This window comes from Ictalurus furcatus, chromosome 26 (assembly GCF_023375685.1).
Source record: "Ictalurus furcatus strain D&B chromosome 26, Billie_1.0, whole genome shotgun sequence".
Classification (NCBI taxonomy): domain Eukaryota; kingdom Metazoa; phylum Chordata; class Actinopteri; order Siluriformes; family Ictaluridae; genus Ictalurus; species Ictalurus furcatus.
In genome coordinates, this window is record NC_071280.1 from 14,231,607 (window position 1) to 14,255,567 (window position 23,961).

Sequence of the window (23,961 nt, forward strand, 5' to 3'; positions counted from 1 at the left end):
TCTAATTGGCCAGCTTGCCTTCCTTCTGCATTGTGATTGGCTAGCGAGTGTTGAGGGAAAATTAAATCGAATGTTTGAACCACCTTAGGAACCATTGAGGAAACGGGTGCCTGGATTTTCGTTGGTGCTTGTGTGAGTAACTATGAAGCTTATTTTCCTTCTTTTCACTGAGCTTGATGTTAAAACCAGCACTGATTAATAGCGGTGTGCTGAGATATTAATCACACATTAATATATATATTTATATTTAAAGCTAACATCTCTCTCTTTCTCTCTCTCTCTCCTTTCTCTCTCTCTCCTTTCTCTCTCTCTCCCTATCTCTCCCTCTCCTTTCTCTCTCTTGCCTTTCTCTCTCTGTTCTTTCTCTCTTCTCTCTCTCTTCTCTCTCACGCTCTCACTCTTTTCTCTCTTTTCTCTCTCACGCTCTCTCTCTCTCTCTCTCTCACTCACTCTTCTCTCTCTCTCTTTTCTCTCTCTCCTTTCTCTCTCTCTCCTTTCTCTCTCTTCTCTCTCTCTCTCTCTTTTCTCTCTCATGCTCTCTCTCACTTTTCTCTCTCTCTCTCTCTCTCTCTCTCTCTCTTTATTCTTTTTTTATTTGCTTGGCTTCAGGATTCTCTCTGCGTTATAGTCTCTCATATCACCGCCGAAGGGAAGATGGGAGATGTAGTTGAGATCCAGATCACACCAGAAACCCCAGGGAGACCCGCCATCCTCAACCCGTTTGAGAGTCCCACCGACTACCACCGCCTGCACGAGCCTCTGGTGCCCAGTCCATCTGTGTTCAAGTGTTCAATCGCCTCCTCCGCTGTGAGTAACCTTCACTGTTCCTTTTGCTGTCATCCCTCCATATTACATATATACAGTGGACCAACAAGCTGTTTCTTCAGGACCACGAGGCAACACACAATACAGTAGCACGGTACACAGGACTACTTGACTGTTTAAGATGAATTATACAATAATGTACAGTAAATACTCGGGGCAATAAATATTCAGGAGTAAATACACAGGACAATATATACTTGGGACATTAAATACTCAGCACCATATATATAGTGCTGTGAAAAAGTATTTGCCCTGATTTCTTCTGCTTTTGTGTATATCTCTACTAAATAGTTTCAGAAATTAAAACAAAGGCAACCTGAGTAAACACAAAATACAGTTTTTAAATGATAATGTTATTTATTGAAGCAAAAAAGAAAAAAGTTATCCAATACCAACTGGGCCTGTGTGAAAATGTATTTTCCCTCCCATAGTTACTAATCCCCAAAATCTATGAAACTGCATTCATAATGGGGTTCAGCTGGATTAGACACAACCAGGCCTGATTACTGCAAACCCTGTTCCATCAAATCAACACTTAAATAGAACTTTTTCAACAGCATGAAGCTGGTTAAAAGGTCTCACCCAGTAACACACTTTGCCACAATTAAAATAAATTCCAGAAATGATGAGGAAGAAGGTGATTGAAATATATCAGTCTGGGAAGGGTTACAAACCTATTTCAAAGGCTCTGGGACTCCAAAGAACCACAGTGAGAGCCATTATCTCTAAATGGAAAAACTCAGTACAGTAGCGAACCTTCCCAGAAGTGGTTGTCCTTCCAAAATTCCTCCAAGAACACAGCAACGACACATCTAGCAAGTCACAAAAGAGCCAAGGACAACATCAAAGGAAGTACAGGCCTCTCTTGCATTAATAAAGGTCACTGTTCATGACTCCACTATCAGAAAGACACTGGGCAAAAATGGCATCCATAGAAGAGTGGCGAGGTGAAAACCACTGCTAACCCAGAAGAACATTAAGGCTTGTCTGAATTTTTCCAAGACACACCTTGATGATCCTCAGACCTTTTGGGAGAATGTTCTGTGGACTGATGAGTCGAAAGTGGAACTGTTTGGAAGACAGGTGTCCCGTAACATCTGGCATAAACCAAACACAGATTTCCACAAAAAGAACATCATACCTTCGGTCAAGCATGGTGGTGGAAGTGTGATGGTGTGGGGATGCTTTGCTGCTTCAGGACCTGGGCAACTTGCAATAATTGAGGGAAACATGAATTCTGCTCTCTACCAGAAAATCCTAAAGGAGAATAGCCAGTCTTCAGTCTCTAAGTAACTTTTTTGCTTTAAATAAAAAAAAAACAACAAAAACTGTATTGCACGTTTACTCAGGCTGCCTTTGTTTTATGTTGTATTTCGTTTGAAGATCTAAAACTATTTAGTATGAGATATACACAAAAACAGATGAAATCAGGATGGGACAAATACTTTTTCACAGCACTGTATATTTTCGGGACAATAAATACTCAGAAGAATATATTCTCAGGACACTATACACTTCAACCAACAAATACTCAGGGGAATAAATACAGATACATATTTTCATGACCGTGTCCTGTATTTTCAGGGCAACAAATACACTACGATAAAAGTTTAGTCCAATAAATACACAGGACAGTATACTGTATATACTACTACGAGGACAAGTATGCCGTGTATACTGATGTAGCATTATACAGTATTCAGGTTTGCTAATGCAGCCTTGGAGCACTGTTACTATTTGTTTTCAAAGGGAATTGACCCGAATTCATGTTTTTCAGACACCAGCAAAGTTCAAATGGTCCATCGATGAAATGGCAAGCCTCCTCCCAGTGCACATAGACCCCGAGGATATTCACCGCCAGGCTTTGTTTATGAGCCAGACCAGGTAAGACATGCTGTACGCAGAACTGGGATCTATAATGAGTGCTAATTTCACTGCTCAGAACAGCTTTATTGTGTGTGTATGTGTGTTTTTTTGCCTTTCACTAAGGACGGACGCTGAAATTGAGCAAAAGCGACAGAATGCGATTGAACAAGTAAGACGTTTTGTTTTACACTTCTCAATATTTCACATCTATCACTTGGCAGTTTGATCCAGTTTTGATTCAGGGTGCTACACTATGATTATAAAATGAGTTCAGCTTGATGGAATTTCCCATATGAACACTTGCAGATTTTTAAAACTGATATTTTTCTCAAATTATTTATATTCATTCCTTTATTATTTTATAATGCTGATATTTTATTAAATTAACTTTTTAAATTATTACTATTCGAAATGGTTAAACGGAGATTCACACTGTAGTTACATGGGTAAATCTGTTTGTCGTTTTAGTTTTTCACTAAAGGTGCTATAGTTCCGTCGCCATGGGGACCGCTGGCGAGTAAACAGTCGACGCTGCTGAGTCACGAGAAAAGTAAGTCAGGTCATGTGATAAATGGTCGTATTTGTATGGTACACATCTTTTAAAAAAAGACTTCAAACTTAGTCCTGTATGGAGAACCCTTAAAGGTTCTGCCTAGAACAGATTAGACCCTTTTTCAATTCCCTTCAGAAGCTGTTTTTATGAGTGTACAACATCATCGATAGTGTTTTGTAACGTGCACACAACGATTAGACGTGTCGTCCGTGTAGTTGCAGGTTTATCGTCGCCGCTTGTAACGGAGGAACAGCCATCAGCAAAGAAAATACACGGTTTGTGTTTCGTAGTTCAAGCCACGTTGTTTTTATACTTTTCATAGAATGTGTTTTGAATAATGTCTGTCTTTTCCTGTGTGAATTACAGCGACCTGTCAGACGACTTTGTCTTTACCTGTGGACTTCGATATTGAAAAAGTATTGGGTAAAAAAAGTTTTTATTTATTTGTTAACATTCCTAACATGTTGATATAAGAAACCATCGCTTTCAACTTTATAGCAGTTCACGGATGTCGCTCACGGGTTTATCTCTGGTTGGTGTTTGTGGGTGTGGCCTGTCCAGCTGTTTTGTACTTCTGATATAAGATGGCAATATATAGATTCACCGTCCACTTTAATAGGAATACCTGTACACCTGCACGTTTATACTGTTCTCTCATCAGCCAGTCATGTGGCATCAGTACAATGCATGAAATCCTGCAGATACACATCAATACTGTTCACATCAAACATCAGAATGGTGGAAAAAGTCTGATCTTTGTGACTTTAACCGTGCCATAGTTGTTGGAGCCAGATGGGCTGGTCTGAGTATGTTTAGTTTTATTTATTTATTTTTTTTTAAATATATATATATAATATATGTAAACCTCTTCCAGGTGATTACTATAGGATGGATGAGGTCTCGGAGCAGGTTCAGGAGAGCCTCAGCTCCTCTTCTCTGAGGCGGAAGCTTTTCCTCGACGGCCATGCCAGTGGCTCAGATTCATCCAGCCCTCCCAGCCCGGAGAGAGAGGCCCACGGTGGGAGCAGAGAGACGATATCACCGGTCATCGTATCACCCGTGAAGTGTGGGATCACAGCCACGACGCCTTCGTCTGTGAGTGCTGGACATAAATACACACAACGACTGTAGAATCAGAACACTTACACGTTTCGGCACTAGCATATTAGCCAACGTGCAAATTTGCATACAAGGATGTCTGCATACTAGCATACTTGAGCACTAGTATACCTGTGTACTCTTGCATACTCAAATTCTTTCATACTATTATAGTTGAACTCTTGCACATTATCATCCTCAAACAAGAGCGTACTAGATTACTAATATACTCGAGCACTACCGTAAAGGAACACTTATACTAGCATACTTGAACACTAGCATACTGGTGCACTTGAGCTCTTGCATACTAGCATACTCTAAATTTTGCCAATAGCATACTTGAACATTTGCAAACTCAAACTCTTCACTTTAGCATATTCAAACAATAGCGTATTAGCATACTTGTACTCTTACATACTAGTATACTTGTAATCTTACATACTAGCATAATTAAACTCTTGCATACTATCATACTCGGACACTTACATACTAGGATACTAACATACTTGAACACTACCATAAATAAACACTTGTATACTAACATACTTGAAACGTTGTATATTAGCATACTTTAACACTTGGAAACCTGAACGCTTGCATACTGGCTTCCTCCAACACTAGCATATTAGCATACTTGAATTGTTTCATACTTGAAAACTAGCATAGTTGAACTCTTCCCTGCTGGGCAAAAAACAACAATATAAAAAACATCACAAAAATTCTAATGGTTTCCACTACAAATACCATCAGCTAACCATTAAAACCATTACCATTATTGGTCTTTAATGGTGTCTACTAGACATAACATGCCACCAATAGAAGGCAACAAATTACCAGTAGAAACCCCACAGGGACCTTTACAGTTTCCATTAAAACCAATACAATTCCCATTAAAACCATTTCAAATTCTCTGACTGTTTCTATTGGGTTTTTTTTGTTTGTTTTTGTATTTTTTTTTTCAGCAGGGTTGCACATTAGCATACTTGTACTCTTGCATACTAGTAAATGTAAACTAATATACTTGAGCAGTATCACACATGAACACTTGTATACTAGCATACTTGAAATTTTGCATATTAGCATACCTTTACACTTGCAAACTCGAGCTGTTGCCTACTAGCATCCTCGAACACTAGCATAGCAGCATACTTGCATTCTTGAAAACTAGTATACTTGGATACTAGCATAATTGAACACACTTTTTCACGTCACCTGGACTGTAAAGAGTGGGATCTCCTGTACCTCTCCTGTACTGTACCTTTACCCAGCGTATTGTGTTGTTATTCTCTCCGTCTCTCTGTTGCAGGGTCAGTTCTCGTCCAGTCCTATCCAGGAACGAGGTCGTGCTTATAGTCTGGGCAGCATGACCAGTCCCATGTTTCCAGAACTGTCGTCTCCTCTGTTTAAGTCCCCCACTGTGTCCCCTATCGTCCTGCAGCACTCGATCACACCTCAGTCAGGTACAGATCCACATCAAGACCATCAAATGTCAGTCCGGAAAAGTGTCGTAGCGCAACGTTATGTCGTTAAAATTTCCCGAGAGATTTATGTAGGTTTGGAAGTCGTAAACAATAAGTCATAAAACACATCCACAAGTTTGTGTGATTTCTCTGAGAAACTGGATGTTGAATGAGGCACATACACACGTGTGTGTGTGTGTGTGTGTGTGTGTGTTTATATTATGGGCCTTAAGAAGCTCTTCTCCTACCCCTGCTAGGTGAGAGAAAGCGATTGTCCTTCCTGACTCCTGACGGTCTTCCTTCCTGTAGCCAGAACGCGGCTGTAAACCGGTGTGGCCAGAGCCCGTACGTGGAGGGCTGTTCTCCCATTCGCAGCTGCTCTCCTCTCCGCCCTCACCACAGCAGCAGATCCTCCTCCGTCCTCCAACCACACCTCCAGGACAAGGAGGACATCTTCCTCAGCGAGCCTTTACCCACTATGGTGCTGGACTTGTGCTCCCCCGGGGTCCAGGCTAGGCATGGCGAGAGCCAGGGGTCCCTGCCCGGTTTGGAGAGGATGGAGCAGAGCGAGCCAATTGAGGACGAGCTGGGACAACCGTCTCCTTGTCCGTTCCCTGAAGAAGACGAGGAGGAAGAGGAGGTGGAAGAGGTGGCGAGCGGAGAGGAGTTCTGTCGACTGAGCAGCTCGTCCAACGGAGAGAGTACGCGCATGTTCGTGTCGCTGCTGGCTGAGAGGAGCATAGCGCCGTATGACATTAGCATGCAGGTCCGTATGCGCGCACTCAACTAATGAGACTCCTAGGCTTAAATCCTATTAGGCTGAAAAATTCCGGAGTATTCCTTTAATACCAGAACAGGCTGAGACAAAATGGCTGCCTTAACATCCAACCTCTTCTTAACCACATGAATTTCAATCTCTTTCAACTCTGACTAAAAACAAAAAATTTTTTAGTTGACTTGAACAGTCATCAAGCTCGAGCGGTGAGCACCAGATGCTGTAGAGGGGCGGATGTCCTCTAAGTCGTGTAAGATATTCGAACATGCTGCTACTAATAAGAGCTCCAAGCAGAATTATGCAAATTAAGCGATAAAGCATTCGTTGTTCGTTAGCGCTCTAATGAACTATTCGTATCGTAATATTAATTTTGCTTTTACATGCTGATTTACTTTTAAGATCATCGTTTTAAATCGTGTCTCGTCTGCCAAGTCTCAGTAATGATGCTGCGGATCAGTTTTAGTCTAAAACGACACCTATTCTAATTGTTCTGTTCATTCAAAGGAACTTCTCTTTAATCTGGTTTCATGTCTAGAATTGTAAGGGATGGTGTGAAAGTTGCCAGTCCATATAATGCTATCCATGAGGATATTAAAGGAACATTTTGGTTTAAAAAAATACCACTAAGGCAGCCCATCAACCATGACACGTTCGGTGTCTGACGTTGTGCACTGGAGCTATGACTCTGCTGGAGCTAACCGATAATGGAAGTCAATCTCAGCCAAAATGGTTTCTATACTCACTTCAGACAATATTGTTAAGCTGAAAATCTCATAGAATAGCATTCTTGTACAAGAGTGGAAAAGTATCAAATTAAACATTCATTTCCAAACACGGGAAGAGTATGGAAATTCAGAAAACACGGCCGTTCAACTAAAATTCTCAGTTTTTAGACAATTCCCAGATTTTCTTCCTCACGTTTGCCCTTTTCACGATCTTTTAAAACCCATCGAAAATCACTGAAAGTTTCAAAAATGACCACAAAAGGGCAAGAACCCTGCTTAATGTTATGTAAAAATGTACAGGACAATCTGTATTTACTCGGGTAAGTTCATAGTGAAGCTATATTTTAATTGGGATCACTGCCAGCTAGCTGTATGGAGCCATTTCACCTTCAAACTCTGGGAGGCGGAGCCTAACGTATGTAACGTACTGTATTGGGGATGATCTAGTATGACATTTGAATCAAAATTTTTAAAATAAGTCCACGTATGTATGGCTGAGGCAGTTGCAGTCGACGTCTATTGTGTATACATTAAATTTAAAGTTCTTGTGGGGGTGGGGGAGAAATATCAGACACCAAACACGTCTCTGAAGACGTGCAGTGACGTGTGATCCGTCCCTCGTGTTTTTTTGTCCAGGTGGACAGCGGTTATAACACATACTCCACGTGCACCATCAGCCTTATGGACGCCGTCAGTACAGACAGCCAGAGCAAGGAGCCACAGGGGACACACACGACCGAGGAGGGACTCGCTCACTCTAAACACACTAAGTCGAAGGTAACACACACACTCACATTCACATTCACAGGTTCTCGTTTCACTGATCGCACTAAACCACACGCAGTCTTGTTTCACGGCACATGTTTTATTGTACACACCGTTCACTTTTGTGCGTTCATGAAATGATCTAATCAGCCAAACAAGTTGTAGCAGCACAATGCACAAAATCGAATGAGGAAAAACGTGATCACGTGAGTTTGGGCGTGGCATGGTTGTCCATTCGAGCTGACCAGGTTTATCATACAGTTTCAGTGAACCTGTGCACACAGTAGCCTCAGATTCCTGTTCTTGGCTGACAGGAGTGGAACCTGATGTGCGTTCTGAGATGCTTTTCTGCTCACCACCGTGGTCATGTTCAGCTAGAACCAGTCCTCTCAACAACAAGGCATTTCCTCCTGACGTTCGAGCCCTCGACCTGTATGTGCTCGATTTTATGCGTTGTGCTCGTGCCATATGATTGGCTGATCAGATAACTGCTTGAATGTGTTCCTTTTAAAGTTAGTCCTTACCTGTTTAGCGATTTAATTAAACTTAAGTTAAATCACAGTTCAATGCATGTTAATTTAACTATTGAGACAGTTGAAATCCAGCTGTGGTGTTTTCCAGCTGTTACTGCCATCCCATTGAACACGAAGGACGGATCAGGGACTCCACGTCTTTCCTCTCCTCTCTTCCCAAAGCTCAGAAGAACTGTTTACACGGTGCTTTTTTTATATACCCAATGCCATGCTGTTATACAGTGAATTCTTGTACAGGTGACTTTTATCTTTAACATCACGAAACAAAGCGACGTTATTGAACAATTTTACCTCATGGAGTTCTCAGACTCAAATTGTGATAGATGGATATATGCTCAGTTTTATTTAAAGTGTCTGAATTACTGAATAGAAATGTGTACTGGCATTAATTGGTTGATTTTTACTTGATATGGATTTTTTTTTCCCTTTTATGCAATTTTTGTACATTGATGTATGCTCTTGATTATTTATGAACTCATGATTAGAACCACTAAAGTGCAGATGAGTAATAATCGGTGTATTTAATGTTGCTCTGTGCCGCATTAAACCTGTGTTTCTCCTAAATTGCAATAAATGATTTTGATATGAAATTGAGATGAAGTTCTGAGTAAATGATCTCTTGTCTTTCAAGCTTAAAGTCACGTGTGTCATTATAAAATCTATACTGTACCAAAAAGCTACAGGTTTGTTTTTTTTTTTAAAGTGCCTGCATCCTGAAAGATTAACAACATATTCGTTTTCACAGGTTAAAGATTCTATTATGGCTTGTGCGAGAGAGGTTTGGAGTTTTCCTTCATTCATTCATTTATTTATCTTTCTTCAGTAGACCTAACTTCTTTAACCTGGTCAGGGTTGCGCTGGTTGAAATCACTAAATTGATTATAATTTAGGAAACCCACTAAGTTCGGCTACCAACAAAAATAACTCCAGGAGTATGCGGGATTAGTCAAAATTCCTTCTGGAGCTGCTGGGAGTGGGATTCAATGAAATTAATTGTGTATGATGAATGTAAAAATTCGGTGGAAATGAATGAATCGTGCAAAAAAAAAAAACACAAAAATAAAAAATAAGTACACTAAAATGGCTAAAATGTTTTTCTTTTAATGTTAAATTATTTTGATCCAGGAGATTTGTTTAAAAACCCCCTCATTTTAATTAATAACAGTTGCTGTGCTGTCATAGGGGGTAAATTTATCATGAACTTCTCCCTGAACCAAAGGCCAGTGAAACAGAATAATATAGCACCCAGAAATCCAGTCACACTCCTGAAACCGACCTAGAATTTGTACGGATCATAGCGAGTAGACCTGACTGAAAGAAAGCGAATTTACAGAGAGATATAAAATTGAGCTTTAAAATATAACGAGTCAGATGGTGATGCTGAAATGCAGTCAGATGTCTCAGCGATCCAGTTTGGGTTTCTTTGCCTCAGGTTCCGGTTCTGGTAACGACACACTGACACCGGGGATCTGAAAAAGAAAAAAAGAAAAAAGGAGGAGGAGATTTGTAATATGCAATACATACATGTTTCCATAATACATATTTATAAAATCACAGTAACTGCTGAACATTCATCCCATTTCAGTATACTCATCAGCATCAGTATACATGAATTCAATTCTGGGATTATTAACCACCACCAAAAGAACAAACTTACTAAGACCTTTAAACAACTACCCAGTAACACATCAAGGAAAGCTTAGCAATATACGACAAACATTATTAATCAGTACTACGACACAGCGCTGCCGAATTCTTGATTCTGATTGGACATAAATTGTTGCGTCATTTTCTTTAACGATCACAGGGACTTGTATAACAGACACCCGGTGCTTTGTGCCATTTATCAGGATCATAAGACAAGCTAAAATTTTTGGCTTAACTTCAAGAGAGAAATAAAAGTCAGGCTTGGTGAAGGAATGACTGCTTATAGCTGCTATAGTGTAAATGATAAAGTGTAGGAGTTATTCTGTAATAAATATGTCATTCATCATTGGAAAATTGCTGTGGTATAAGAGAAGTAAAACACTTCTTAGAGGAAATAATCAACTCTGGGGTGGTATCATGTGACCCAAATGCAAAGCAGGGTTTCGAACATATTATTCTAGAACAAATAAGCATTATAAAGAGTTTGTGTTTGTCTGCTTAAACACTATAACCTTCCCAGCTACACCACCATTTTACTAGTTTTTCTCTCCTCAGCCAACATTGCGTACATGTACATACACAGATCTATATCTCAAAAGCTTCATATCTTAACTCTACACTGTTCAGTAACATAAATCAAGGACATTTAATTCATTTTCTCATTTCCCAGGTGTTTTATATGACTGCTGACTGGGCTATACATTTCCAGGTGTTCCAGTATGTCCTGGTTCACAATCCCAGTTCTAGGGTCTTGACTCCGGTTTTAAAGGACCTGACGATCGCTAGATTTCCATCCACGTATTTTTATGCGAATTTTGAGATATCGTGCACATTAAATAAATAAATAAAAAGCTGTATGGAAACACCAGATGCGAATAAAATCTGCGCTCAATCGGGGCCTGTAAGTTTACTCGATAAGAAGACGTCGCTTATAAAAGACGATGGAAACGCATTTACCACAAAACGCAAATTCCTCGATGCGTGTCGAAAAAGAAGAAGAAGAAAAAAAAAAAATCATACGACTTTGCCACGACAAATCGTGATTGGATAACCGGCTCAGAAAAGTAAAAATGGTTTCCCCAGAAGAGACGCTTTGTTCTCTGGAACGAGCTATTCAAATTTTCCGCACAAGTTCTATTCGCAATTCTGCATGGACATGAAGACTTGACTCACCACCGGCTCTAACAGAGCCATCCTGATCTTCTGGTGCTGGATGTTGGAGGCATCCAGACTGATGGTCACTTTCACCTTGTCGAATATGTGGAAGGTGTGCTGATCCTCCACGGTCAGGGACGGGCCCTGGAGAGGAAAAACAAAACGCCATTATGTATGACGCCGGGGATGTGTAGATGTGTGCTATTGGCTTTAAAACATTTCCTTGTTGAGTCAAAGTGATGAAGTTCTTCAGTGAAACACCTTTAAACATCAAATTCTCACTATTAGACATTCCAAAATGAGCTGAATGACTAAAAACAAACCTTGAATGATTTTGATGTTTAGATCAATCTTGGAGCTGTTTTACAAATTATTGGAGAAATACAATTTCTCTCCAGTTTGTGTATAGTAGTAGTTAACATGGCCACTGTGAGGAAACAAAGCTCATTATGGAGTTTTTAAAAGCGAGAAAGGAATGAAAATGAAATGACTCACTGGACTTCTCAAGAGGTGCTCTAGTTCGCTATTAGCTTTCCTTAATTATTAGCAATTTTAGCCTCCAAAAATTGGGAAAAACCAGATACGCAGGATGATTGGCTATACATATTGGCTGAACTATTCATGAAATTTTGGGCTAAACTATTTTGAATGTCGCGTTTCAGCTTAGCTTTTCAACCTCGGAGTCGAAGCTGAGCCGTGGTCCCGGTCTGTCCTTGTTCTCAAAGAACACCGTGCCCTCCAGGCCGAACTTTGGGATGAGGATCATGATGGCGTTCTTCCTCACGAACAGAATGAAGCCTTCTTCGTTCAGAACGCCTCTGTTCTTGAAGAAGAGCTGTTGGGCAAAAAAAAAAAAAAAAAAAAAAGTCATACGGTTTATGTTTTAATAGGTCTAAAAGTGAAAAGAGGAAACATCCATGATATGAATCATCAGTTAGCGTTAGCATGTTAGCAGTTGTGATCTGCGTACCTGTGTGTTGAAGGCCACTGAGGCTCTCTGTGCGTACTGCGCCATCTTGTGTCTGTAGTTGAGGTTGTTGCACAGAGCTGACTGCTTGTGTTTGTCCATGAGCTCGGGGTAGGTGCTGTCAGCGTGGATGGCCACAGCCAGCAGCCGGTGCACTATGATGTCAGAGTATCTGCAAAAACGAAAACAACAAACAAAAAAATCTGCCTCAATTATATATACACTAAATATACTATTGGTGCTTCAATGTTGCGTTCTACTCCAAACTCATTTTTCACACCACATACTGCTCTTAAGGTAATTTATTTTTTTATTTTTTTATTTGTTCCCTTGGGGTTTTTTTTCCCCCCAGCTTTTTCTCCATTTAATTTCCATCAGCGCCATAAGAATTGGCACCCTTCAAGAGAATGGGCAAAGGTGTCTAGCAAATATTGGCCAACATTACAGGAGAAGGCTCAGTGCTGTTAACCTTTCTAAAGCTTTGGATATGAACTGTGTTGGTTCCAATAATCTAAAACCCAATGTTTTGCAGAAAAAAAAATAACTATATACTCTCCATGCAGGTTTAATCTTAAACAAATGAAACAAAACTTTCATGTGTTATTCGGTTATTTTTTATTTTTCTACTTATGTTTTCGTTTTGTATTTATTCTTTTCATTTGTGCAGGATTTTCATCCAGATTTTACCCTCATGTTTTTCATTCAAGTAGATTTTCCGAAATGAAACGTCAGCTAGGATCTCGACTATAAACCAGCACGGATGTCAATCTTCTGACTTTTAATCTCACTCCAAAATAATCAAAGGCCTTCCTATATTTAAAGTCCTTTGAGCTATATTTAAATAAATATATATATATTTTTAAAAACTGCTATTTAAGATGTATTATAATAATCATCATCAACATATACATCAATAGATATTTGTGAGCAGTTTCTGTAGTGTAAGAGCAAGGCTCCCTCACCGCCTGATAGGCGAGGTGAAGTGTGTGTAGATGGGAGACGCCAGGCCGTAATGGTGGAAGTCGCTGTCCATCCCCGAGCAGAAGTAAACAGCCTGCATCATGCAGCGTGTGGCCAGGATACGCAGCAGTGTGTTGAAGTAGGGAAAATTCTCCACAGTGGCCTGGTTCAGAGAATCCGCCAGAGCTTTGGCCGAATCCGTCCGGATCACTAGATCCTAATGAGGAAAAGGGTCGAGTCAAGTGCAAAAAAAAAGTTTGCGCACCCTTATTTTTAAATTACAGGAAACAACAGAACGTTTAACCGGTGTTTGGTTGCACACACGTTCCTTCATTATCACAAGCAGACAAAATTGGCCAAATAATGTTTAAGAATAAAACACAATGGGGAATTCTGCTATAGGAAAATAATCAGTGACGGGATTATGTGATCCGTTACTACACCAAGGTTATTTTTCAATAATATTTAATATCATTTCTCTTACAGTACAGCAAGTTTCATTGTTGCAAATTGCATTTTTAAAAATCTGTTTGTAGCTACATTAATATTGTTGTGGAAGTTTGGCAAAACAAGTTACTTTCTGTTAGATGTTAGTTACTACCTACACTACCGGTCAAAAGTTTGTGGACACTCGACTGAAATGTTTCTCATGATCTTAAAAAGCTTTTGATCTGAAGGTGTGTGATTAAATGTGGGAAATCGGTGTATGTAGACAAAAATATAATCGTGCCGACGTATTCATTTCTTTCATTAGAAAACTAACATTTTATTTACAATTTTTTTTTTAACGGACGACTTAAATACTTAAAAATATTCCGAAAAGCAGCCGATAAGAGTCCAGCGTCGGTGTGAACTCCTTTAATACTGTTTAAAAAACATCTCAGGGAAATTCCTCAAGAAATCGGTCGAGAAAACGCCAAGAATACATTTCTGGAAATTCTAGGCAAAAAGAGTGTCTACTTTGAAGATGGTAATATATAAAATTATTCAGATTTTTATTTTTTTATCACAACATAATTCCCATAGTTCCATTTGTGTTACTCCAGAGTTTTGATGAGAATAATAATAATTATAATTATTATTATTATTATTATTATTATTATTATTATTATTAATTTGGGGGTTTGGTTTAAAAATAAAGAATCAGTGTGTGACTTTAGACCGGTAGTGTATGTTATAGCAGCTATAAAGAGTGCAGCTCGTCATATCATGGAGAAACGCTACCTCTGGGTTTTACAAAGCTGTGACACTGGAGACTCCTTCCATACATGGTAACTAAACATCTCTTCACAGAAAACCTCACCATATCAGCAATGAGACACATTTTAAAAATCAATTTATCCACCATTATCTACAGGTCCCTGTGAAAGTTACTACTATAGAAACGATAACGTATTACAACAAGCGCATTAATATAAAGACTTTTCTTGCCTCCAGAACTTCTCAGAGCTACTGTTATAAAATTTTATCAATTTCTGACCAATCAGAAAAGAAAAAAAAAAGAATTCAACACTTGTATAATAAATAATGAATATAATAAATGTGGACTTTAATTCCACTGGCCTCTAAGGACTCTCAGGTTTTCTGTTACAAGTTTTGTTTCTTGAGATATTTTTTCTTCTTTTGCCTTGACATCTCGGTCCATTTCTGAATCATGTTTTTTATGATCTCACTAAAATTCTATTTTCCACACTCATCTTTAGCTCAATATTGAAATGTTATATAGTTTTAGGGCTTATTTCCTGATTCCAACTGTATTCCTCACCTTAATGAGACACATTCAAATAACTAAAGCATGTCGACGGGGATACAAACTTCCCAGCCAACTTTATGCTGTATGAGCCACAGGATCCGATGTTACGAGGTAGATTTAACACCTACCCTTGACTTGGCGGCCTTGATAAGGATGTCGTAGTTGGACGGAGGAGGCGCGGGGTGTTTCCGGAGCAGAGCACATTCTGAGAACTCCTCATAGATCTTCTGAGCCACAGAGATGTTCGCCAGCAACATGAACTCCTCCACCATGGAGTTAGTGTCTCTGGGGAAATGTTCAAAACAAATCAACACAATGAATTTGTGGTGAAACGATTCTTTTAACTAAACGCTAAATTCTTGACTCACTTTAGCTCTTTGGTCTGGAGGTCTATAGGGTCATGAGTTTCGCTGTCTATGTGGAACCGCACTTCGGGAGAGGACAGCGTCAGGGCCCTGCGACGACAACAATCATCCAATCAAAAGTCTCGGATATACGACGATGCACCTAATAATCTGATTATTCTTAAAATCCGATAATGTTTTTATTTCAGTTTAAGATATCGCAGTATGCTCTTTACACAAAGACTTGGTAATGAATCCGTGATGCAACACTGATTAACACACAAATGACATCATGAAGCCAGTTGCCATCCACTTGTATTTAAGATTTTCCTCAAATTGCTTCATTAATGTTGTTGTTACCCTTTTTCAATTCGCCGGCCCTTTAAAATCTTGGCCAGCGTGTTCAGACCCCGGAGACTCTTGGTAACTTCATCGTTCATGCTGGAGTCATCGATTCGCATCTGAGCTTCAGCGTACGTCAGAGAGGCCTGAGGGGACATAACGATATAACAGTTCTGTTAATACCGGATAACTGCAGTTTTTCATGAGCATAGGCACGAACACAAAACGTTCAAGACTAGGACTGTTGTGAAATGGAGAGGATATCTTCAACTTCAGCACCTGGTGTCTTATTGTTAAATCCGTGCCTACCTTGGAATTGATGACACTCTTGGTGAAGCGGGTATTTATGATTTCAGCCTTGTGGTTCATTTCCCAAATACAGGAAAATGCTAACCTGCAGGGACAGGGGTGTCAATATATATGATTCAGAGCAATGTGTATAGTATAGTTGTGTGGTACGTGAAAGAGGCTTGGCCTCTATGCTATCAATCCCAGTGATGGAGAAATAAGTTACCGTTCCACATTGGAGCGCAGAGAGCAGAGGTTAGAGCTCAGAAGCTCAGGAACCATATCAATCCTCTGTGGAAAAATACAACAGATACAATTACACCAAATTATATCATGGGATAAACTGTATTCGTACATAGTACGTGTTTACCTTTCCACACAGATAGACTGTGGTGCCTCTGTTGGCTGCCTCCTGATCTAACGCGTTTCCTGGGCGAATAAAGTGGCTCACGTCTGCGATATGGACACCGACCTGAGGCAGTAAGAATCAAGGGTCAGTATATAAGAAATATTTCACCTATAAATGCTCCTAGGGCTCACGATGCATTAAAACCTGAGGAGATGACATACCATGACCGTGTGCATCTGTGATATTAACTAGTCTCTTTAAAAAAAAAAAAAGTGTCCCTTGTTGAAAACTGTGATTTTTACTGCATTTATAAAATCTCCCTGAATCTCTCACATATTACACACACCTCCAGGTTTCCATTGTCCAGTTCACGACAGTGCAAGGCATCATCAATGTCTGTACAGCCAGGAGGGTCGACACTGCACACGCACAGGTGCCTCAGATCCGCTCTCACTTTCAGATCCTGAGAAGAAGGCAACGTTTTCAATAAGGAGTCGTAAATGAATGATCTAAAAGGCTAAAAGATCTAAAACGAATTATAAGAAACACTTTTAACGTGAACCGGTTGCACAGACACACCACAGTCGAGCTTTACCTCTTCTGTGATACTCCAAGGCATTTTGGGTAAGAAGCTGAGCACGGCCTGCGAGAAAGACTGGTGCGGAACGTCGTGCTCTAAAAGCAGAACCTCCGTCTCGGTCTCCTTATCACCTGCACCTCCCAGGTTCCTCACAAAGTGACCCTGTGACAGACGAAATGACGTTAATAGATAATCATGGATAGAATGTAAAAAAGTTATTTCGTATATATACAAAAAAGTGTCACTTAGATGCAGTACCAGGCGTGATGTGTCCATCAGCACAAACTCACATTGGGATATCTGGAATTCCTTGGCCAGCCGTCAATGGCCACGATTATCCTCTGGCCCACCAGTGTTAAGGCCTGACGTGTCTCGATGCGGATCCGTGGGATTCGTCGGTCAGCCGGGGTGAACAGATGCCTGGTGGCCTGTGGTTTACATTTGGAGACACAAAATATGCTATCACTTTGAGCTTTTGAACCATTTAAATCTCAAACACAACCTGTATTTTCTGCGCAGAAGTACTTCAAGGTATATTACACATTTACCTACAACTATTTTTTCAATCAAGAATCAGATCAAAGCTAGTGGCAGTGCCAATCATTTTTCCAGGAACTATATCCATCGCTGATGCAAGTTATCGACTTATTGAAGATACTGTGTTCGTACAACTCTCATTAAGTGAATAGTGATAGTTAAGATCTTCATTGATCATAACCTGCACACCATTCCAAGCTAAACGAAGGCACCACGCTCTGTTACCTCTTTGATTTGAGACTGGTTGAGCATCCCGCAGAAGGGTCGCCAGTTCCTCTTGATAACCCCCACCACGCGACCAGTGGGCTTTAGCATAGAGGTATCCCGTACAGGGCTCTCCAACTGATTCCAGAACAGTCAACAGGTAAACCATTAAAATGTACATCAGGGGGTTTAACACAGATCCATTTTATTCCTAATTTGTTATAAGTGAAAAGAATTCAATTTAGCTTCTAAATGAACAGACAGCAATCCTACCCAACATTAGCTACCTAATCTACATAGTGTTTGGTGAATTTTATTTTTAAAAAATACACACACACACACACACACACACACACACAAAATATATATATATATATATATATATATATATATATATATATATATATATATATATATATATATATATGTGTATGTATTGTCTATATAGCAGACTTAATGGGTATGTGAGCTAGCTAAATCATTAGCCTCAGCCATTAGCTATGCGGTGTGTAATTTTCTGTGTAATTTTAGTCATATTAAATCATTTCTTAATTCACTAACACATCTGAGGAAAGCACTGACATTCCTGTGATTCAGACTTTACATTGTCTACTTAAAATACTTTAAAACTACTTGTTAGCTAGCTAAATCATTAGCCTCAGCCATTAGCTAACTGATGCAATCTGTGGTGCTGTATTTAAATGGAGCTATGTTTACTACATTTAAATGACCGTGTAATATTAGTCATGCTCAATCTTTTTTTTTTTTTTAAATTACTAACATGTCTGAGGAATACAAATTGACACATGTCAGTTTTGTTTCTACTAGTCACTCTACTTTAGATATAATGAAAGACTTTTTGGTTATGGGCTACATGTTAGCTAGCTAAATAATTAGCCTCAGCCATTAGCTAGTTTAAACACTGCACTTTTAAATAGAGCCATGTTTTCTGAGTTTAATTTACTGTATAATGTTTAGTCATACTGAATCCGGCCTTATTTTACCAACACATCTGTGGAAAATATTCGTGTTTCTGCCATTTTGAGTGCCTGTCACTCTGTCTTAATATTGTCTATATGCATAGTGACTCTTGTTGTATTCATAACTACATAGGAAATTTCACAAGTTGTGAGGCAAAGTTCCGTTCAGTTTGCGGGTGAAGTGTTATTACAGTGGACTAGTCATTTACCAGCACATCTGAGGAAAATTTCATTTCCTCGGTCATTACCTAGTTTAATTGTGCGTTCAAGTAATGTCATATTTACGAGTGGGGAAACTCTGGATTTTCTTTGAGCGCAGAGTGTCTGAGTTGGGGGCGTGTTAGCAAGAGAACACGGTGGAATCAATGGATGCAACGTTTGTAGTTGAAGGTAAATTTCTTGAAATGTAATGTTTACTCGCCTCAAAAGCTGATTTCAGTTATTATGTATTTGGTATTTGCAGCAAGTTGCTTACAGTAGCATGTCTTTGTCAGGCTTTTTTATTTACAATAAAGCAAGCTAACTGCCTGCACAAAATACAACAACATTGTACAATTACGATATAATATGTAACGATTAAGTCGACAGTGGCTTCATAAATGTATTAAAAACATTTTTAAAACGCTTAACACACCTGAGGTGCATTCTTTGTTTTTCATTTTTTAGAAGTAGTTAAAAAAAAAAAAAAAAAAAAAAAAATCCTTGCTGTATTTTTGTAGTTAATTTAGAGAAGGTACACTGCCATCTTGCTCCGACCGAAGTGACTCGAACGCACCTGACGTCGTAGTTAAGACTTCCCAACTCGTAAATACGATCTTCCCAGGAGGACTTGAACGCACCATAAGCTCAGTGCTAGCTTATTTCTCAGTTGCCTAGCAACAGCATTCTCACAAATTCAGCCACTGGAATGTTAAGTGTATTATGAGTTTGCTTACCTACTGTTTGCTACACTTTTATTTACTTCTATCAGTGCTGTAATCACCTTCTTCTCTGCCTCTTCTTCCTCCGTGTCTTCATCATTCTGCTGATCGTCCTGCAGCACCACAGAAGAAGGAGCGACCCAGCGCTCTTTGGGGAAGAGCTCCACAGCCACGACGTCCTGGTGCACGGCCCGGTTGAGGTTTTGCAGGCCCTGAAGAAGAACCTGACACACAAACACAAAATTCTATCTTTATATACTACCAGCGCCACGGAAAATAATAAGCTACAAGCCTGTTTATTTTTCTGTCAAAGATAAGAAAATCAATTAGCAAATTCCGAGTCAGTCCCTACAGGATTTCACAAAGTTTTTTGTGATTGTTGCGGCCAAGAACACTTGATTTTGCTGTGAGTTTTTTTGTGCTTTTCTCGCGGAAAACTATTTGAATTGGCTAAATCGCAATCGCACACAACTGTTTTGCACGGCCTTTCGCAGTGACGTTTGTTGGTAAACGAGATCTTTTAGCTGTACTCGTATTTGACGCACGTGAATCTGAGAGGGCTTTGGCTGAATGTGCATTGTGATGACGTCACATGATGCGTCTTGGCCCAAATCTGTGGAAAACCTGCTGCAATTTTAAAAAAAAATAAACAAAATCACAAACTCCTGAGAGTACTGCGGAGTTTCCTTTATTTGTGTTAATTCCTGCAATCGCAAAAAATCCTGGAGGGACTGCCTGAGTGGCACTTTATTAATTAAACCCGTAACTCCCAGAGAACTATACCGTGTGGTGCTCCAATGAAAATTTTTCTATTTCTAAGTTGCTTAGCAAAAGAGTTCTCTCAAATTCATGCACATGAACATCGGGTGTATTGTGTGTTCGCTGTCCCACTTTAAAAAAACCCTCATAAACAACTAGAAGAAACCTGTACTTCTTTTCTCCTACCTCTGTGGTCTTGCCACCTTCTCCATGGATGAAGACTGTGGCCTCCAGGTAGTTGTCAGTGTTTGCCCGGAACGACCCCTGCAGAAAGGCGCCACTCTTGATGCCCGCCTGAATCTTGGACAGAGGCAGATGCTCTGGGAAAAGCAGCTTACTGCCACTGATCTCAATCTGACAAAAATATATTCATTCATTCATTTATTAAACTGAAACTCCGTGACACTTAAATCCAATATATTAGGGTCGAATGAGGAAAAAAAAAATTGCAGCTTGTCTTAATTTGTGGACCGTACTTGATCATCAGAGGTCAGTGCCAGTCTGTCCACCAGTTCGGGATTTCCAATCAGGCTTTTGATGTACTCCTCACCTGCAGAGAACATTTAAACTAATTAAATTTTTTTTTTTTTACAAACCACACATACACATACCTAAACATTCCCAAAACCAAATAAAAAAAACAAAACAAAAACCAAGCATAGAGAATGAATTCTCAATCAGCCTGAGGAGTTCATTCAGATTTACATACATCTGTAAGCGATCACGCCGCTCTGCTCGGCTTTCTCCTTGTTTGCGCGGTCGTTCGTGAGCAGCACCACTTTCAGCTCTGCAGTGCTCGCCGATTTGCTCAGGTGCTCCGTGTACCACTTAGCCGCCACGCGAATGGCTCGGTCGTTGCGGTCGTTGGCGCTCTCACCCTGCTCCCTTTCAACAAATGTCTCCCTGGGATTGAACACAAACAACGTGGTGTCACATTTACGGCCTGTAAAAAAGTATTTGCCCCCATCCTGATTTCTTCTGGCTTTTGTGTATATCTCGCACTAAATAGTTTTAGATCTTCAAACGAAATACAACATAAAACAAAGGCAACCTGAGTGAACACACTATACAGTTTTGGTTTTTTTGAAGCAAAATAGTTATCCAACACCTATCACTTATGTGAAAAACTAATTGCCCCCTTAAACTTAAAATCTGACTGTGCCACCTGTAGAAGCAATAACTGCAACCAAACGCTTTCGATAACTGGAGATCAGTCTTTCACTTACTTCTAGGACTAGGACTTTGGATCATTTGTCAATTATTTTGTGAAATGTTCAACTTCCTGATTTGTTGTTTTTTTTAAAACCATTTCCAACTAAATAATTTTAGTCACAATAAAAAGATGTAATCAATATTAGTCTCATCAATTTTTATCCATTGAGGGTCCCTACCTGTGATGTTCATTAGTGAACGTATAGAAATGTTTCCCCTGGTCATGGATAGCATCTTTCATCCGTTTGTACACCGGAGCACTTCTGTGTCGGACTTCCTGTAAAACCGTCTGTAGGATGATCACGTTCCTGATCAGAGGGTCCTCCAGAATGTCGATCTGTCAGCATTAAACAGAGAGGAACTGAAGTCATTTTTGCACGTGTACGTGTAATCTCTCGCTCACGCAAGATGATTATTTATATAAAAGTTGATCATGAGGAACATACACAACTCAGCTGAATTATTGTACAACACAAAATGAAATGGCTCTTACTCTTTTAGAAGAATTACATCACACACACACACACACACACACACACACACACACACACACACACACACACACTTTTCATGCCTCATCCTAAGACAGAGGTCACCAACCCTGTTCTTGGACATCTACCTTCCTGAAGACTTTAACTCCAATCATAATCGTCCCCACCTGACCATCTAATGCAAGTTCTTGATCAACTAAAACAGGTGTGTTAGATTTTGATTGGAGATGAAACCTGCAGGAAGGTAGATCTCAAGGAAGAGGGTTGGTGACCACTGACCTAGGGACTGTTGCTGCCTTTGCAACAGAAATGTACACTTAAAGGTGCAGTCTGTAATTTTAAAAAAAAAAAAAAAAAAAAAGGTTCCCAGCCCTATACTTATTATATAGTTTTAAACACACTGTCTAGAAATTGAGATTCCCAACTTTGCCATGCCGCATAGCTCACTGGTTTATCACGTGTTAGCTTCTTTTGATATTTTTCTGGCCCAGAAACATTTCCAGTATCCGAGATGAGATAGTTAGTTTAAACTCATACCTGATGTAGGACTACATTAGTATCCGGGATGAGTTAGTTAGTTTAAACTCATACCTGATGCAGGACTACATTAGTATCCGGGATGAGTTAGTTTAAACTCATACCTGATGCAGGACTACATTAGTATCCGGGATGAGATAGTTAGTTTAAACTCATACCTGATGCAGGACTACATTAGTATCCGGGATGAGATAGTTAGTTTAAACTCATACCTGATGTAGGACTACATTAGTATCCGGGATGAGTTAGTTTAAACTCATACCTGATGCAGGACTACATTAGTATCCGGGATGAGATAGTTAGTTTAAACTCATACCTGATGCAGGACTACATTAGTATCCGGGATGAGATAGTTAGTTTAAACTCATACCTGATGTAGGACTACATTAGTATCCGGGATGAGTTAGTTTAAACTCATACCTGGTGCAGGACTACATTAGTATCCGGGATGAGATAGTTAGTTTAAACTCATACCTGATGCAGGACTACATTAGTATCCGGGATGAGATAGTTAGTTTAAACTCATACCTGATGCAGGACTACATTAGTATCCGGGATGAGATAGTTAGTTTAAACTCATACCTGATGCAGGACTACATTAGTATCCGGGATGAGATAGTTAGTTTAAACTCATACCTGATGCAGGACTACATTAGTATCCGGGATGAGATAGTTAGTTTAAACTCATACCTGATGCAGGACTACATTAGTATCCGGGATGAGATAGTTAGTTTAAACTCATACCTGATGCAGGACTACATTAGTATCCGGGATGAGATAGTTAGTTTAAACTCATACCTGATGCAGGACTACATTAGTATCCGGGATGAGATAGTTAGTTTAAACTCATACCTGATGCAGGACTACATTAGTATCCGGGATGAGATAGTGAGGAAAGGGGCACAGGTTGCTCTCTATACAGGCTTCACGCTGCAATACCGGAGATTCTTCTTTACACTCGCTACAGACTTCACATCCGCACCAAATATCATCTCGCAGGTAATGTTCACGTACTATTTTCAACACGCCACCCGAGCGGGTCTTTTTAACAAACGTTTTGGACTTTAACATGGCTCGCGGTGCTTCACAGGTTCACGCGCAAAACATTTATAAAAACACAAGCAGCAGGAACCACACGTGTGTCTTTTCGGCATCCGGGCCAAGCATAAACATTTCCGGAGTTTTACAGTGACGAACAATGTTTTCCTTCGCCATACTTATTAATTATCTGCTTACTCGAAATACTTTGTAATGTTGCAAAGAAAGAAAAAAAAACATCAATTGTGTTAATAAAGACATTTATTTGTTTGTATAATTTTATATGATTGTATATCGA

The 23,961-nt window shown here is 39.7% G+C and overlaps 2 protein-coding genes across 5 annotated transcripts; one reads left to right on the forward strand and one right to left on the reverse strand.

Moving 5' to 3' along the window:
• The first annotated feature begins 71 nt into the window (after positions 1–71).
• Positions 72–8,802, forward strand: bora (bora aurora kinase A activator). 2 transcript variants are annotated; one of them, XM_053615207.1, is made up of 11 exons: positions 72–132; positions 610–807; positions 2,603–2,709; positions 2,815–2,860; positions 3,160–3,241; positions 3,460–3,519; positions 3,611–3,667; positions 4,119–4,339; positions 5,649–5,802; positions 6,060–6,568; positions 7,939–8,409. In XM_053615207.1, exons 2-11 carry the CDS (start codon positions 655–657, stop codon positions 8,206–8,208), a joined length of 1,659 nt encoding a protein of 552 aa, XP_053471182.1. In that variant the 5' UTR covers positions 72–132; positions 610–654; the 3' UTR covers positions 8,209–8,409. The 2 variants fall into 2 exon arrangements, with proteins under 2 accessions (XP_053471182.1, XP_053471183.1); XM_053615208.1 differs by lacking the exon at positions 72–132 and adding an exon at positions 8,689–8,802 and having other exon boundaries at positions 591–807; positions 7,939–8,079.
• dis3 (DIS3 exosome endoribonuclease and 3'-5' exoribonuclease) lies at positions 8,409–23,764 on the reverse strand. 3 transcript variants are annotated; one of them, XM_053615204.1, is made up of 21 exons: positions 23,478–23,764; positions 21,777–21,934; positions 21,095–21,288; positions 20,862–20,935; positions 20,572–20,739; positions 19,689–19,850; positions 17,748–17,864; positions 17,276–17,413; positions 17,001–17,147; positions 16,752–16,868; positions 16,427–16,528; positions 16,283–16,347; positions 16,078–16,162; positions 15,787–15,914; positions 15,451–15,537; positions 15,211–15,367; positions 13,332–13,546; positions 12,373–12,541; positions 12,079–12,237; positions 11,421–11,546; positions 8,409–10,069 (listed from the first exon to the last, which is right to left on the reverse strand). In XM_053615204.1, exons 1-21 carry the CDS (start codon positions 23,694–23,696, stop codon positions 10,001–10,003), a joined length of 2,856 nt encoding a protein of 951 aa, XP_053471179.1. In that variant the 5' UTR covers positions 23,697–23,764; the 3' UTR covers positions 8,409–10,000. The 3 variants fall into 3 exon arrangements, with proteins under 3 accessions (XP_053471179.1, XP_053471181.1, XP_053471180.1); XM_053615206.1 differs by lacking the exon at positions 23,478–23,764 and adding an exon at positions 22,730–22,760; XM_053615205.1 differs by lacking the exon at positions 23,478–23,764 and adding an exon at positions 22,680–22,706.
• Positions 23,765–23,961: the final 197 nt, after the last annotated feature.